The 17705-nt window shown below is 43.4% G+C and overlaps 1 protein-coding gene across 1 annotated transcript in view; it reads right to left on the bottom strand.

Moving 5' to 3' along the window:
• The window catches only part of PKHD1 (PKHD1 ciliary IPT domain containing fibrocystin/polyductin), a 453696-nt gene extending 436305 nt beyond the window's left edge, over positions 1-17391 (bottom strand). Inside the window, exons 1-6 of the mRNA XM_036916397.2 lie at positions 17242-17391; positions 10308-10443; positions 8656-8733; positions 7596-7740; positions 5028-5136; positions 1406-1463 (exon numbers count right to left, since the gene is read on the bottom strand). Of these exons, the coding sequence (XP_036772292.2) occupies positions 1406-1463; positions 5028-5136; positions 7596-7740; positions 8656-8733; positions 10308-10359 (442 nt within the window). The 5' untranslated portion in view covers positions 10360-10443; positions 17242-17391. The remainder of the gene's footprint in view (positions 1-1405; positions 1464-5027; positions 5137-7595; positions 7741-8655; positions 8734-10307; positions 10444-17241) is intronic.
• Positions 17392-17705: the final 314 nt, after the last annotated feature.

Below are 17705 nucleotides of genomic sequence, written 5' to 3'. Positions count from 1 at the left end.
CCCAGAAGGTGGAGGAGACAGTGTGCAGAACTCAGACTTGGTGGGAGAAAGGGGCTTGACAGATCTGGGTGAGCCGACATCCCATTTCACACCTCTATCGGCTGGCTCCTTCCTCATCCCTCACCCTAACAAGACTTCTGCCATCAAAACAGGAGCTTTCTAACACCAGAGCAGCAGGGACCCAGTTGTGATTTTTCTGCATGTGATTTTCTTAGACCACATCTCTTTTTAATAAAACATTATCATGTCTTGATTATTCAAACAAATGGGAAGGAACAGATCTGTGAATAACCCGCATTAATAAGATAATATCAAGTTCATATTCTTCAGGATATAATTTAAATTCACACATATATAATCTGTGTCTACACACACACACACACACACACACACACACACACAAGTACAAACACTTTTCAGTAACTCAAGATATTCATTTTGACATTCTTGAGCAGTTAAGCCATTCAAAATAACTTGGTCGGTTTATGCATTTAGACACAACCTCATTTAAAAATTTAGCAACCTGTCTTCCCATAATTATACCATCTGGAAACCTGAACAAATGAAAACCCTGAAATACATGTAGGAATTTGCCAAGAATTATGCCAAGATTATATATAACAGTGAATTACATATAATCCTAGCCATGTTTCCTACTTAGTTTTAAGGTAGGCTTAGCAGTTTCTGAATCTATTGTTTGGTTGCAATACCTTCTTTAATGTAAATCCCCCAGCTTTCTCTCTCTCCTCTTCTATCTTCCTGGCCTTTTGGTGTGTACTCTCTAATTCATAATCAAACCCCCAGGATAAGGATCAGGGTTCAAGACCTGCATGTGATATCTAACCCTGCTCCACACTGCAAAAAAATTTGGGATATACTTGCCCACACTGGATTCTGACTGGGCTCAAATCTCAGCTGTACCCTTATTAGCAGTATGACTTTAGACAAGTCACCTGAACTTTTGCTACCTCATTTCCTTACCTGAAAAATGGAAAAAATAGTAATTCCTATGTCATCAGGTTCTTATGAGGACATAATAGGATAATAAATGCCAAAACCTTTGAACAGAATCTGAATCACAGTAAAGTTCAATAAAGGTCTGCTGGTATGTCAATGATTATAAAGTTAAGAGTGATGACTTCTGCTCCTGCCATTCTCTGGTTTGATTTTCCTGTCCTCTCTTGCTCTCTGTTTGTATGCCTTTTGGTGTCAGTGAAGTAATAGAACAAAAGTGCCCAGAGGTGAAACCAAACCAGGGTAAAAAGAAACCAGAGGTTCACACTTATTTTCAAAACAGCATCAGGTAAGAGGCCATATTTTCCCATGTAAAGAGACCACCACCTGGGTAGAAGAATTTGCAATAAGGGATTCATAATTATTCCTATTTTAATAAGAGATTTCTTACCTGGAACTCCACTTGGTGGGTTGACTTGGTAAATAATGGGTGTCTGTGCCCTGGAAAACTGTTCAAAGATGTTATTACAAGTCAAGGTCTCATGAGAGTATCAGAACTACAAATACAAGAAGCATAAGTCATTCCTCACATAGCATTAGTCTAAGGGAGCAAACAGCTGTGTTCTCTCAAATCACCTCACATCTACTTCTTTGTATCCTCATAATGCATCTGTGAAGCAGAGATGACAGGTATTATAGTTCTTCCACAGATGAGATAAAGGGAATTTTATCAAGGTCATATAAAAAATGTGTGTTTTTTGGTGCATATTTTTATGGTGCAGGTCATATCCTGCACCATACTGTCCAAACCTTAGTAAGCCTATTTTTTTTACCTCCCCAGCTGTAATACCCAGGAACATGGTTTACAGAAAGAAGGGCAGGCAGGTCATCCTTTAAAATACCAACCTTTTAATTCCATTATTATTAACTGATATATGGGGTCTTGAAGGATTCTTTTTTTTATTTTTCTAGACAAAAATTTGTTTCTTTAAATTAAAAGAATTGCATCATAAATTGTTATCAGCCAGCCCCTTGGGAGGGATTATTAAGCTACAAAAATTGGCATTTGGATAGGCACATAAATAAGGTGTTTGTTGGGAAAATGGAATGTGCCTGTTGGGAAGAAAATGATTACAATGATTCATGGGATGGAAAGCAACATTATTCTTTGAGGAGAAAAGCAGCATTGATGGGAAAGGTGGGAGCCTGTGAAAGCTGGGTAATGACTCTCCAATCATCTTGTGATACCCCCTCTCCCTGAAGCACATAGTCTGTAACCATAAGTTCCAGGAAGTCAGGAACAGTGCCTGACCCAGTCATCGTTATATCCCTGTGCATAGCCTGCTATGTAGAAGACTTTCAAATTTGTGTAAATGAATAGAGTGGCCCCATCTGAAATGATTGATATACTGCCTAGAAGCAGAGGAGAGAAAAAGATAATTCCAGGACTTGCATTTCACCTGTAGGCATCTGGGTTAGTCCAAGATTAGTGCATTTCACAGTCTGGACCAGTGTGAAAAATGGAGAAGTATAAGGATGGACTGACCAGGCCAAGGTTCGACCCATGAGCTAATGAGTGACACAGGAAGAGACCTGGTCTCCCTCTCCTGCTAACCTCACCCACAACCCCTATAAGCCTAGACTACCCTCATTCCCCACAATCTACAGTGCTTCCCACTTGCAAAACAAATGATAGCAAATTGAATTGTTTGGTCTGTTTCCAGCAGCACCTCAGGCATCTACCTTCCCGTGGAGAGTATCCCCAAAGAATAACACCACTGTTAATTAACAGCCCTAATCAGACACCGAGGGTCAACAGAGATTTCAACAAAACTGATGATAGCTTGGCAAGTATTGATCCACATGGCCTTACAGCCTGCTATCAAGACTAGTTCCTTGCCTTTCTAGGGTGAGAAGAGAGTTCACAGAAAGTATATACCATCATATTTTCATCAGGGGGTCAAAATAAGAATGCTGTGACCTTACCGATTGGGAGCTGGCTGTGATCTCACCAAAAGATAAAGATTAATGCGATTCCACACACACCTGCCAAGCATGCAGTCTCCACCCACCTCCCAGCCTCCCACTGCACCCAGGCCTTGGCCTCCCACTGGGATGTCTGTCATACCACTCTCATTTTCGCTGGGACTTTATCCTGGGAGCCTCTGGAAGTAAGGCAGTGGTTATGGTCCCTTCTCACAGATGTTAGAAACTGAGGCAGATGGAACAACTGAGTCCAAACCAAACAAGGAAACATACCTCTCAATTTCCAACTTGAAAAGTACGATCTACCACTCAGTCTGCGAGCCTTCCGCCAGAAGCATGTGGGGAAAAGAGCGACTCCCTTCTCCCTCCCTCCCAATTCCTCAGAGAGGTGGGGGGCGCTCAGAGTTAAACCTCAAAAAGAGCTTACTTGTGATTCTCTCTGACATGACAAGTCCTAAAATGGTACATTTCTAAAAGAAAGAGGCCCCTGTTCACTCACCAAACTAGAGACATGAGAAAGGGAAAAATTAATGAGTTTCTAAGTCCAGCTTCCCCTGTGCTGATCCTGAGCCCAGTGAGGTCAGCAGCAGCAAGATGGAGGAGAGAGAAAGCAGCAGATCAGAATGGGGCAGCCACTGCCACCACCTGCTTGGTAGACCTTCTGTGAGCTGTTCAAACTTGTCAGTGCCTATAGCGGGCTCTTTGAGGTGGACTGGCGAGATGGGATTAATTTTTAATACTCATGGTTCCCCCGATACCAGTCCCAAAACAAAGAGACACACCATGTTTTATTTAGCTTAGAATGCCTCTCGTTAATTGCATCCCCTGGCAATTTTTTATCAACTCGCCAAGCTAGCTGAGCCACCGAAGGACTTGTTTTCTTTATTGTGCAATTTGAGGAAGTGCTTCTCCTCTTCCCCCTTGCTCTCCTTTCCAATCTTGGGTGACAAGAACATCAAAACCCAAAGAGCCCGGTGATTAAGGAGCATGCTTGGCTATCCTTCTTCTGTTATATTTACTGAGATAGTAGAGAGGTGGTGGTAAGGGCCTTAAAAAGAAAGAATGATTTTTTTTCTTTCTGCTGCATATGTGCAGAACAAACTTCCAGAAAACAAGATTTTCTTGGAATAAGACACAGTTGGTAAATGTGAATGGACAGCAGTTTCCAAATTTGAGAAATGCGTGGCCTGTATACAATGTAGATCACATCAGAGATGGATTTAGAAGATGGAAGTCTTGTTCTAAAGGAGCATCAATTAATGACCACATTGTACTTTGAAGAACAGCTCTTAAACAGAGACAACCTCTGGGAAGCACAGCCATGTCAAAAGGGTACTACCAAGCCTCTCCCTTTCATGAGAAGTCTAGGACCCAACCTTTCAGAAATTGTTTTAGTGTAAAACTAATCTGAAAAGGACAGGAAACTGAAGTAAACATAAAATCAGGCCCCGGTACGCTTATTGCCTCTCTAAAACAAGTTGGGCATCGGCTCATAAACTCTCTCGCTCGCTCTCTGCTTCCTTTTAGCTCTGAGCTCAAAAGCGAATTCCACCCTCAAAGGCCCTGGCAGCCTAGGAGTGGAAAGAGCAGCAGAAATAAACCGTGAAGCAGAAAGGAAAGTGGAACTTGGGTCCCTGAGTCCCTTCACCATGCTGAGACTCACGATGATCCCAGCCTAGAATGAAACCCTGACCCACAGCAGCAATCTCTGTGGCTCCTCAAAGATGGGCTTCAGTTTAGGTGTGGGTGGAGAGTCAGATACAGGTTCAAACCCTAGCCACTTACTACCTGGATGACATGAGCAAATGATTTAATCTCCCTGAGCCTCAGGTTGGCCATCCGTAAGAACAGGATAATAAATAGCTACTCCACAAAACTGTTGTGAGCATTAAATTAATGCACGTAAAGCACAGCGCCTGACCACGCTGAGAATTTACCTCCCATTAGCGCAGTCTAGGAAATTACCACCGTCCACCTTTCTTCTTATCCCAGCCAAGCAGACTCTTCTGGATTTATGACTTGCCGGTCAGTAGCACAAGCATGCCCTGAGACAGGGCAACACACATTTCTCCATTCTCAGAACCCACCTTGAAAGTACAGCTGTCCCGCGGGCCGGGAGGCGGACTGCCTACCACCTGTCCCCCTGAGAGCACTTCCAGGTAGTAGAGACCCTCGTGTGCTTCAGTCTGCAGAGATCTGAGGGCAGGCAGTAGAAATCCTTGTGAATCTCGAACCATGAATGACCAAAGCTAGCAACCCACAAACGACTTCAAATGTCCTTGCACCTGGGAAATAAAGCCGCCCGAGGATCCCTATATTTCACTTTTCCCCTCTTAGATCCAGTCATTCACTAGACTTGACATACTGGATCCTCAGCAAAACGTTATGAATTTTTTTTTTTACTTAAAGTTAACAAAATTAAAAAAAGTTATCTGTCCCGTCTCTCAGAATCATAGGTTCATAGAACATTAAGAGTTAGAAGGGACATTGATAATCTAATTCTAGTTTCCATTCAAAAAAAAGACATTTCCAGAAAGATTAAGAAATTTATGTGTGTGAACAGGTTAAGGGCAAAATGGGGCTTGGATCTTAGGCTCGTTTCTGATAAAAGGCATTGATTTTTTTGTATTGCCAAAAAGTCTTGCCTTCATATTCTCCCAAGCAGCCCATAAACACTTCACACATCCATCAAGAGAGGCTGAAACCTTCTCTCTTCTTTTCGTGTATATCACAGTGATTTTCTTTGCCTCTTCGAGGCTGCTATTCATATTGGCTTTTGTACAAGAGGGAATATAATGAACAGAGATCCCCTCCAAACCTTCTCACCAACATCTTCATTATGACCTTAAATATTTACACCTTCACCATCCAGTGTGTTAGCCACTAGTAACATGTTGTTATGAGCACTTGAATGTGGCACTAGCCCCAATTAAGATATGCTATAAGTATAAAATACACACTGGATTTTGAAGACTTGGCAGGCAAAAAAGGATATAAAAATAGCTCAGTAATAATTTATATGTGGATTACATATGAAATGACAATCTTTTTGATATGTTGGGCTAAATAAAATATACTGTTAAAATCCATTTCACTTGTTTCTCTTAACATTTTAATGTGACTTCCAGAAAATTTTAAATTATGTTTGTGGCTTGTGTTGTATTTGGATTGGGTAGCGCTGATTTAGAAGCTACAATACCTATTTTGGTGAAAGCAGAAGTGTCTTTTTATGACAATGAATATGACAGTATTTCATTGATGATAAAATGTACATTTTTTCACACTGGGATGTTAAATGAACTTGATATTCATCTTCTGTCTAGTACGTACATATAAGATGATAGTATTTCTTTTTCTTTTAAATGGTATAAAATCAATGGTATCTCTTAAATCATTAGTATGTTGGAATAGAGGAGCTAGAGCATATAAATCTTCAGAGCTTTAACTTATTTCACAGCAGGTTTTTACCGGAACTCTATGCCCAAATATACCATAAAACCAAAGGAAAACATAACCCAGTTTTAAAATGAACAGCGAGGCTATAAGGAAGTTGAGAACAACAGCCTTCCATCGAGCATCTTCTACTCATATGTGTTGTGCTATGTACCATAAGGGCTACAGGGCATGGCTAAACACATCAGTGAATTCTCTAAGGATGAATCTGACAAGTGGGCAACTGACATAGTATTGTGAGAAACCTTAGGCTGAAGAAACAGGGCCACTAGGGCTACACATGCTGTGCCTTCGTGTAAATTACAGAAAGGTTTCCCCTTTGAGGATGAATTGCACAAGGAAATGTGTGTGTGTAGTGTGTTCGGGTGTGTATGCCTTGTCGATGAATTACTAAAATGTGCTCCTTCCTCAAAGCTCACAACTATAGCCTGGATTTCAGAATGCTATTTGTTCCCATCTCAGAAGAGGGTAGGATCACACTCAGATATTCAGGGAACGGGTGGTGTTCGGTGTTTGCTGCACAGCTCGTTAGGATTTCAATAGGCAAAGATGGAAGAGGGGACCCTTCCTAAAAGAGGGGACAGGAAACAAAAGGAAATGGCCATTTTTTTTCTCTTAACCAATGATCCATTTTCATGCAGTATCTCTAAGACATGAGTAGAGAAAGAATGAACCCGTGTAAACTTCAGAAGCCAACAAAACCTGGAGTAGGTGCATAGATTACCTGGAATCTGTACAAATCATATCAAACAACAGACACATGGAAGACCAACACAAATATCCTTTCTAACTGGTTTTAAGTTTGTGCACAATCATTACAATGTTGTCTAGTCCAAAAGATGAGTTCTGTCGATGGCAAAATGGTGCCATTTATTAAAATGTTAATAGCCACAGAGCTTCTTGCAAAAAAAGAAAAAACAAACTACTGGAAACACAATCTAGCCCCTCCTACAAATATCTCAAAATTCTTCCCCATATTCTCATCCTCCTTTAAACCCTGGAGCCCCCATTGGGACCTCTGAAGAAGCATATACACATGGAACATTTTTAATAGCTGATCATTTATTATAGCACTTTTAGCTGAACATTTTAGAGCTGATAATTGCACTCACAGCAGGAGTTGATCTAATTTGCCACCGAAAGCGATTGAGACTCAGAGCAAAGCACTCATCCCGTCTGATCTCATTCCCGGACAAGCATACCTGGTCCTGCACATCACCACCAGCAAATCCAGGGGGCCAGGAGAGATGTCACAGGGGACGCTCGGCAGCGTAGGCTCGGCCACATTCACCAGGCACATCTCCAGCGGAGAGCCATTGGTGGGATAAAGGAGCTCTGCCTCCAAAGCTAAACACAGGGAAAGGGGCATCTGGGGCTCAGCAGAGCTGTAATCCACACGGGAGAATGAAAACACGCGGCCACAGGGGGGCGATGGGAGACACTGAGTTTGCCTAAGGATTCAATTAATAATCGTCATTTCCAAAGGCACTTAGGACTGCTGTGTAAATGAGTGCTTTCATTTACGAGTTTATAAAAAAAAAGAGTTTTCTCTTCAGGCCCATCCACTTATATCCAGGAAAGAATTTTTCAACCCTCAAAGTTACTCTTTTTTTTTTTTTTTTTGGTATCATTAATCTACAATTACATGAAGGATATTAGGTTTACTAGGCTCCCCGCTTCACCAAGTCCCCCCTACATACCCGTTCACAGTCACTGTCCATCAACATAGTAAGATGCTGTAAAATCACTACTTTTCTCCTCTGTGTTGCACAGCCCTCCCCGTGCCCCCCTCCCCACTATACATGTTAATCGTAATGCCCCCTTTCTTTTTTCCCACCCTTATCCCTCCCTTCCCACCCGTCCAAAGTTACTCTTTACTGTGGTAGAAATGGATAAACTAAGCCGTGGTTTAGAAGCCCCCATAAATAGAATTATCTACAAGAAAGGTAACCAAGAATCTGGGGAATACATTGCCAAGTATTATGCTTCATGATTCCCATATTATTTTATTTAGGGTTCCTAGAGTCCCATCCATGGCTTGGGATAAGAAAGTGGGCACAGTGGTATAATGGTGTGATGTGCTCTGCATCTGGGACATGGGCAGGCATCTGAAAACACAGACGTTGGTCAGCTGGTCTATCTCCCTTCGGGCCCTGTTTTACACTTGTCCTTAGACAAGGGAAAAAAAACAAAGACTCACATACTTTAAGGTTATTCAGATCCATAAATAAGAAACTTGCACTTGGTAAGACCCAAACCTACCATCAAAAACGACTGTGATCCACGTTCCCCCCGCAAGGCTACCTTCTTTGGGTTCAATGTGGAAACTCAGGCAAGGCACTGAAATAAGTGAGAAAAACACTAGTTTCAAAGTTCAGATTCAGTCCTTCAGCTCCCCCAGTGTTATGAAGCAAAATTAAGCATTCCTCGGAATCACCAGAAGGGTTGAATGAAGCACAGATCGCTGGGTCTCACCCCCCAAGTTCCTGCCTCCCAAGGTCTGGGGTGGGGCCCAAGAATTTACATTTCTGGGCAGGTGCTACTGCCTGGAGACCATGCCTCCAAAACTGCCATTTTAAGAAAAGTTCCAACTGAGCCTCTCATCTCAGACATCCAAAAACCCAGTGTTCTCCGGGACAATCCTGAATTTCTATTTCCTTCTAAAAGGGTCTCAAGGACTCATTTGGTTCCTAACTGAACCCAGAACGTCTCTTCTCTCTTTTCCATGCTTTACTCAGGTAGCCATATTTAATTATAAAGTCACCACTTACTTCTTGTATTTCTACTTCCCAAAGAGGAGAAACTTCTAGAAGCTGTTCCTATTTCATGCCCCCACTCAGTATACCATCCTGTGGTTTCCCCCTTTGGAATACATGATCAGAACGACTCCCCAAATGGATACAAATTTCTCTAGGCTTTTGTCTTGCCTGCTCAGCGAGGGGCTGAAGCGTGGGGCGGTGCTGGAATTTCCTTTTGAAGAAAAACCACTAGAGACTTCACATGCTAGATTGGGGTCTCCCATAGATACCGTGTGCTGAGCATGACCTTAGTCAATCCCTCATCTGTGAAGATGCTCCTGAGTATGCGTTGGGCCCAGATAAAGCCAATACAAAGAAGTCGGCAAAAATCAGTCAGCTACTTAGTGAGGTCACAGACAGGAAAGTTATTATCTACAGAACACTTTCCAGTTTCTATATCAGAAAAGGTAAAGGATAATCCAGGCCATGTGAACTCTGGTTAGCCCAGGGCTTCCAGGAACATATACGCAGGCGTCCCACTACACAGCCCAGGTTGGAAGGGAGTCATTCACATCAGCACAGTCACTCATGGCAGCCCCAGCCAGACAAGTCCACGCTTACCCCTCAAAGGTGTATTAGATAATTCCATGTAAAGAAGACCAGAAACAGATGCCACAGAAAGATACAGAGGATAACCAAATCCACAGAGAAAATTAGAGATGTGATTTGAGAAAAGGAGATTTTAATACAAGCAATCATTAATCACTAAGACAAGATAAGCTATTCCCTTTTGGGAAGATAAAGGAGTAAAATCTAAAAAGAATTACATCATATGGCTGGAAAAGGAATTATAAAAGGAAGGTTATAAGTTATTATTAAAAGTTCTAGACTGTAACAGCAACCTCCATTAGACATTAAAAGCTGAAGTATGTATTCATAACTATTTAATATATAACTACCTAATCTGTATATTATTTAATGTGTATACTATGAAGTATATATTCATAACTATTAAATATACTGGCAAGTAGTTACTTAACGGAAAAAAATAATTATTAAACAGAGAAGATACTTCAACACTTCCCCCCAAAACAATATTTTAAGTATCAATAAACTAGTTATCAAGGTATCTTGTTGTGTTCTACCCATAACCCCTTCAAATCACATCCTACTCACCTATCAAAAGCAGTATTTCAATTTTTGTCAGAGAGCTCAGCCAGACAGTCATCTTGTCCTCATAAATCAATCCTTTCAAAATTGCTCAGACATTAAAAGCATTTTCAGTTTCGATTGGGGCCATGTAGCTTTTATGCTTTATAAAAAATAAGATGAAAAATTACAGTCATTTTTGCTGACATACTACTACTTTGCTATTTTAAAACTTGGAAAATTAAGGAAGTGATGCCAATATGGCCATAGAGTCTCCAAAGAGATTCACCATCTTCCCAAGCTCAGGAGCAAAGAGTAATCTAAGAATCTTATATAAAATCATCACTATTCTACTCACCACTGATCCCACCAACTTATTTTATGCATGTTTAAGCTGAGTAAGTAATAATAACCTCTTTCACTAATTCATTATTGAAAAAAAGCTTCATATTTTAAAATAAATAAATTCTAGACATCAAAATACTAATTAACATTGGCTGTGGTGGGGGAAGAAGGGTTTGTTTTGTTCTGGCTTTTTTCTGGAAGTCTCACTCCTCAGGAACCAATCAACACAGAAAAGTAAAGAGCTCAACAAAGCAAATGTTAAGTATGGTAATGGGTTTCAAATGGTACTAACAGGAATTTGGAGAAATTGTCTTATCCTCACAGCAGAGGAGAAGAGATGAAAGAAAGTTGGAGCCTCCAAACTGGACCTCATGACTCCAGGGTCTCTACCCCATTCCACAAGAGAGACAGTGGCCAAATGATTATACCAGTGCAAAACTAAACGTGCCCACCTGGTGAGAAGAGGGATGTTGGCTACTTGAGGAACTTAACCTGCTGTGCATACCATACATATTGGCTGGGGGAGGCAGCATTGACCGGCATGAGGAGATGGACTTGGGGCAGAATATGCCAGACCAGGACCTCTATTTTTTCTCTCTTTCAATGGAGTGTGTTCCATTCCAGATAGGGTATGTTTCCATAGGTATAGCTTGTAGTAGGACAGTTGGATCCCAGTGGAGATTGAGCAGTTCTCCTTATCATAGGTGTGAAGTAATTCACCCATTCCATAGGGCCATCTCATTGCAAATTCCAGTAGATAATGTCTTTCCCAGGCATGATGGAACTTGGTGTTCTCAGCAGCATAGCAGGTTGATTCATGGTGAGAGTCAGGGCAATGGCTGTCTCCCAGGACTTCCACATCTTACTAGTGTTTGGTGTCTCAGGAGACATCCCTACCCTGGTATTTGCGGCAACAGGCCTTACTGGTTTAGCGTTCAAATGTATGAAAGCCTTAGATAGTTCTTTAGTCCACCCTGCCAAGGTGGCTTCACCTGTTAGTAATTTAATCTGCTGCTTTGATATTCCATTTTTCCCTATTAACCCTTGCAGGTTATAGGAAAGATGGAACCTCCATCCAATGTCATGTACTTTGGCCCTGTCTTGCACATCATGACCTTTGAAATGTGACCCCTGATCGCTCTCCATTTGACAAGGCTATCTGTTCATGGTACTCAGCTTTCTAATCCCCTAGGCGACAGCCTGGTTTACTTGGTGACGGGAAAGCTTGGGTTAGGACGTGATACCCATCTAAGCATACTTAGAACCCTCACTCAGAAAGAGGAGGCCAATATCATCATCGATTTGCAGTCCCTCACTCGTTGGGAATTTTGGTGTAGAGCCCCAGACGCCTTTGGCAGTTCCCCTGGGTGCTATTTAGAATACACAGGATGTGTGATTGCTGCATCAACCAAGTCACTGTATTTCAGGGCCAATTCTTGGTGATATGCCATCCTACCTGGGTGCAATAGTGGCTGCTCTTCCTAGGTACCCAATCTGCTGTATCTACTGAAGGGTCAGTTGCTAGGATTTGTATCTGGCTTAGGCATCAGTGCCTTATGAGCCAGCATGTGGAAGATAGTGAGGGCTGCTTCAGGCTCCTGCTGATGAACCCAAATGCCTTTCTACATATCCCGACCCCACAAGGTCTTACTCATGATCATCCACCCTTCAGCTTCCCACTGTCCAAAGCCACAGGGTTAATCTCTTTAGAACAGCCCAGCTGTCAAGGCAAAGGGTTAACAGCCAAGGCTCATGAGTGGTCACCATCCAGACCGCTCTGCGCTCAGCCCGCTGGCTGTTACGTTTCATTTTTGTCTCTGTCAAGATGGTGTCAGGGTTGGCCTGGATATTGATTGCAGTCCCTGTAGGCAGGCTGCCCTCACTAGACCCATCTGAATCCCAGTCATCAGCAGGAATTTCTCCCATTCCCTCTCTACAGGCACAGAGACTACAGGGGTGGCCTCAGGAATGGAGTGGGGGCATTTAGGGGATCTACACACTCCACAGGACCTAGTAACACCTGCATTTCTAGAGACAGTGGGCTGGTGGAGAGGGTGCCCCTCCACTGCAAACAGACATGCCACTTAGTCAAAGGGGGAGTTTGAACCATGGCAGAGATGGGTTGTAGAACATATTTTTAACACACTCTTTGCAGGAAGGGAAGTTCTTTCCATGACATGCTGTTCCTCGGTGAGAGGCTCTACTTGGAAAAGCATTGCATACACTGCTAGGAACCATTGCTCAATGGGGCATATCCGGTTTCTGCCCCCTTCTGGAGCTGGAGCTAAAGTGCTAGGGGGACTCTTCCTTTCTGTTGTTTCTGTCATAGTGCCCAACCCATACCTTCTGGAGTCACAGACACGTCTCACTGAAATGGTAGCCCTGTTTGGGAGCTGCCCAGAGCTTTCATCTGCTTCCCTAGTAGTTCTGCTTCTCAAAGGAGGTTTGCTTCTGATCCCCAGTTCCATGTGTGCCCTGTCTTTATCAGGCAGTATAAGGGATGGAGGCACTGGGCCAGGTGCGGAATTAAAATCCTTCAAAACCCCAAATCCCTACAAAGGTCTGCAGCTCTTTCACATTCTTATGAGTTGGACAGGCTTGCATTTGATCGATCATATCAATCCCAAACACTTTATGGCAGTACCTGGGCCCTGAATTTTCTGTGGGTTCACTGCCCAGCTTCTCCCTTGGAGATGTTCCAGCAAAGTCTAGAGAGTCCTCCAGCAGAGGCAAGTCTTCACATGTTAATATTATATCATCGATGTAATGGGCCCATTTTACTAAAGTGGGAAGAGAACAGGGACAGAGCTCAGGTTACCACCACATGTTATGGGATATAACATGTGGTGGAGCTATGCAGGTAACCTTGGGGAAGCATTTGAAATGCCCATGGTTGTCCTTCCCACATGAAGGCAAATTAATCTTGTGACTCAGCAGCTAGGGGCACACTGAAAAAAGCATCTGCTAAATCCAGCACAGGTGGTACATTCCTAGGATTGTGGCCAAGGCATCTAAGATGGTGGCAATGGTGGGCACAGCTGCATGGATGGGGGAACTACCTTGTTCAGTTCTCAGTAGTCCACAGTCATCTGCCATGAGCCATCGGGCATTTTTATGGGCCATACTGAGTTGTTGAAAGCACCACGGCAGGGTGTAAAATACATTTGGTGCAGTCCTTGGATAGTTTTCCTACTTCCTTATGTACCCCCCAGGTAATTTATATTGTTTGACAGCCAACATTCTTCTTGGGGGTGGCAGGCTTCCTGGCTGGCAATCAACATTTCTCTGGGGCGCTAGTGTGATTTCTTTGACCTAGAGGCAGAATTCACCAGAGAGGTTTGCAGAATTTGACCCTGTAGGATATAAATGCCCAATGTGTTCTCTGGGGGAAGAGATAAATACCTCCTACTTTTGGAGGTTGGAGGGGGAGAACACCCAATTGGCAGTGTCAAAGGGGCCTTTCTGACCATAAGTGTTTGCCCTTCATAACCATCAATGGTGCTGAAGAGATAAGAAAACCTCTTATCTCTGAGGATGACCATACAGTAGAGTACATTTGGCTCCAGTATCTGCCAGAGCCATATCCTTCTGTTTATTTCTGGGGGACCAGTGAATAGTGAGCTCAATATGATGCTTCCAACTCCTTGTCATGGCCCTCACCTGGAGGCATTCTGGGCCTGTACCCCATATCCAGGGAATAGGAGGCACCCACCCTGAACAGGACTGTCCCCGAGGCCTCTGATGCCCGAGGCAGGACATCAGTGATCATAGGGCAGGTGGGTTGTTCAGGTTTTCAGGCTCCCCACAGGCCGACCAACATAGCGTTGAGTTGCCTATCTTTTCAAGTGGCATCCTGGCAGCAAGGAGGTCAAATCACATTTGTTTCCAGATTACCTTTACTGGATCCTTTTCAGCTGGTTGGAATTGCCCCTGGGCTTTTGAGTTCCCTCTCTGGCTTGGGTCTTTCCCATCCTCAGAATTTGTCTGTTTCCCCAGAGCAGCAATGGATTGCCCAACAGCACAAATGTCTTGTCTCACAACAGGCTCAGCAGGGATATCATAGCAGGGGCTGGGGGCAGGCTGGGCTGGAGCATTTTAGCTTTCATTCTTGCAGTTAATGTGGCCCAATCAGGGCCTTCAAAGACAGGGGCATAGATTGCCTGTCTCATTCCCAACTCTCTAAGAATGTGTGGTACCTCCTCTATAGATTCTTATGGTTCCATGTGCCCATGAAGGTCCCTCTCATCGAGCCAAGCCTCCCTATAGGCTAGAATAAACCCGTCTGTAAGGGAGGGAGAACCTCAAACCCCCAGCACCAGGCAGGTGCTGCCAGAGGGCAGGGTGGTGGTGATGTTGCTCTCCTGCCTGGTCAGATGAATGCCCTCACCCCATCCCCACCCCCCAGCGCTTCTGTCTTCCTTTGCTTCAGGGGTCAGATGGCTTGGGAGCATTTTTTCAGTCTCACTGTCAATCACACAATATTCTCCTCTGCTCTCTCACTTTCCCAGGAATTCTACCCCTTAGCATCCCAATCAGGCTTTGCCACAGGGCTCCAACCATAATCCACAGCAACTTGTGCCCTCCTAGCTTTACAAAACAGCTGCTAAGTTCTCCAACTCTTTATCCTGATCTCCCACCTCGTCTGCCAGCGCCAAAGCTAGCAGAGTAGTGGGCAAGCGCATGTCCTTCTCTGACTTCAACTCTTCCTCCAACTTTCTAACTCAAGTTTTAGCTTCTAGTTAGGCATCAGTATTGGGCCAAACTGCCCAAGGAGAGGCCCGCCCACAGCGGCAGCCATTCATTGCCACAGGGCACTGTGTGCATTTCCTCAAACAACTGCATTAGACCAGCTGGCATTTGGGGGGCATCCCAGGCCTCACAGAGCGGTCCACAAGCATCTGACATGGAGGTGGGTGGCCACCTCGGGATTCCCCTGCAGATGCATCTTTCCCAAGGCCCATTTCCTTGGCTAGCCAGTTGTTGGTTCACCAACGAGCGCCCTTACACAGGGGGCAAGGAGAGAACAAAGAAGCAGATGACCTCATATTGGTAATAGGCAAGGGGACTTATGAGGCTTGTCTTGGGCAACTGCCAGATGAGTAGATAGATCTCCAAGCCTGCCCGCCAGAATCTCAAAAGTTTATATAGAGGCTTTAAGTGGGTTCAGTCATGTATACCATCCGGATAGGCTCAACCACACATCGTTCTCTCAAGGCTGCATCCTTCAAAATGGCTCCCACTGAGAGAACAGTGGGTGAAGCGTGCATTCCAAGGACAGGGGAGGAGGGTTAAGGAGCCTCCGATTGCCCAGTTCCAGCTTGCAGGTCAGTTGGCAGTCACAACCTCTCCATGACCTCCCCCAGCACCCAGCCATTCAGCTCTCATTGTCCTTTCTTCCCTGAACCTGAAATGTGTATCCTGTGCAGCCTGCCCCAGACAGTGCCATGCCATAAATGCCTATTCTCTTAGACAGCCTGTCCTCAAAGAGGCCACCAATCTTGTAAGTTCCACAGCCCTCTTAGTTCAATAGCCCCACAGGGTACTCAGTAGATTCTAATTGATGAATATCTATTGAAATAATCTGAGCCTGGGTTTACCTAATCTGAAATACATACATATTCCTAAAGATATGCTTCATTTATATTTTTAAGAAAACACTGAGACTAGCAAAAATAGTCACACTATTTCAGAAAATATAAAAACCACAATAAACTACCAGGAAAAGATTATCTGTAAAAAAACTTAGAATAAATTTGACTTATAGGTACGTCTTGATTAAGGCAGTCCAATATATAAAACCACCTATATTTACTTCAACTCCACAAATATTTGTTATATGCCTACTATTTGTTGGTGAATGGGATAGAGATGGAAGCTATTTGCACATATGAGAGGAGCTCTAAAATTCCCAAATGGATTCAGCAAGTGTTCTTCAAGTTGCAAAATCCCCTACATTGGTACATGTATTTGGAATAGAATTCAATTTTAAAACATTCAATTTTCAGAAACACATCTCCTTCATAGAGAAAGATACCCAGGAGTATTTGCTCTTAATCCAAAAGCACAGGATTTGACTTGCTTGTTACACACAAGAGAACATCCTCAGCACAAGAGAGTCTATTTTCAGTCTGGCTGCATGATTTTAACCCTTCATTTCAGTGTCTACTCCCATGCTTAGAACAATGGAAGCAAATATTTATATATGGGTTTTCTTAAAGCCCTACATTCAGACTTGCATCTTTGCATCTTTCCCTCTAGAATAGAGCAAGCAAATGAATAATAAGTATAATTTTTCTTAATATGACTAATCCACTGATTCTTTCTAAGGAGAAACTCAGCCTCCACCCTGATTCTCTTAGCCAGAAAATTTTCAACTAAAGAATTGTGTGCATTTGTTCAAGTCATCTCCCTCCTCTCGTCACTCCGTTTCTGTTCTCCTATCTCCTCTTCCTCCTTTCCTCCCTCCCCTCCGAGCCTCCCCACTTCTGGACTTTGAGAGATGGAGCTGAAAGGTGGTTATTATGGATCCACCATTTCCTTTTGTTCACCACGACATAGACAAGAGACGCAATACCTAGAAAACAGAGAGCAGAGACGTTTCGGAATCACACGTTACCTTTTTCTGATTGTCTTGTTGTGACTCAAGGGAGAAATTATCTTTCCTCTCTACACGATCTTGTTCATCTCCGCGGGAAGCCGATGGCTATGTTATGTGGTTAGAGCCCAGGCTGCAGCTACCGCGCAGGTAACTCACTCATGTTGGACTGTAAACTCACCTAACTTGTTTGTGTCTCAGGCAAACATGTGCCAAAGTAAAAGTTCAGAGCTGACTGTGGGGCAATTTTAATGATTAACACAGCTACTTAGGCTTTTTCCTCAGGGTCTTTTATTAGTGACTAAAGAAAAAGTGTCTTACATTTTTCTCTACTTACTCTGTGTGGCCGAGACAAGAATTTTAAGTAAAAGTCCACCCAGTGAGACACATGGGTATTCAATGATTAAAAGAATGTGCCAGCAAGTCACTGACTGAATGCAGGGCCCAGAACAAAGGGCCACTAGAGGGCTGACCCCCATTCATGA

This window comes from Manis pentadactyla, chromosome 16, assembly GCF_030020395.1.
Source record: "Manis pentadactyla isolate mManPen7 chromosome 16, mManPen7.hap1, whole genome shotgun sequence".
Taxonomy (NCBI): Eukaryota; Metazoa; Chordata; class Mammalia; order Pholidota; family Manidae; genus Manis; species Manis pentadactyla.
Note: the sequence above shows the minus strand (reverse complement) of the source record. Positions and strands in the feature narration are given on the sequence as shown.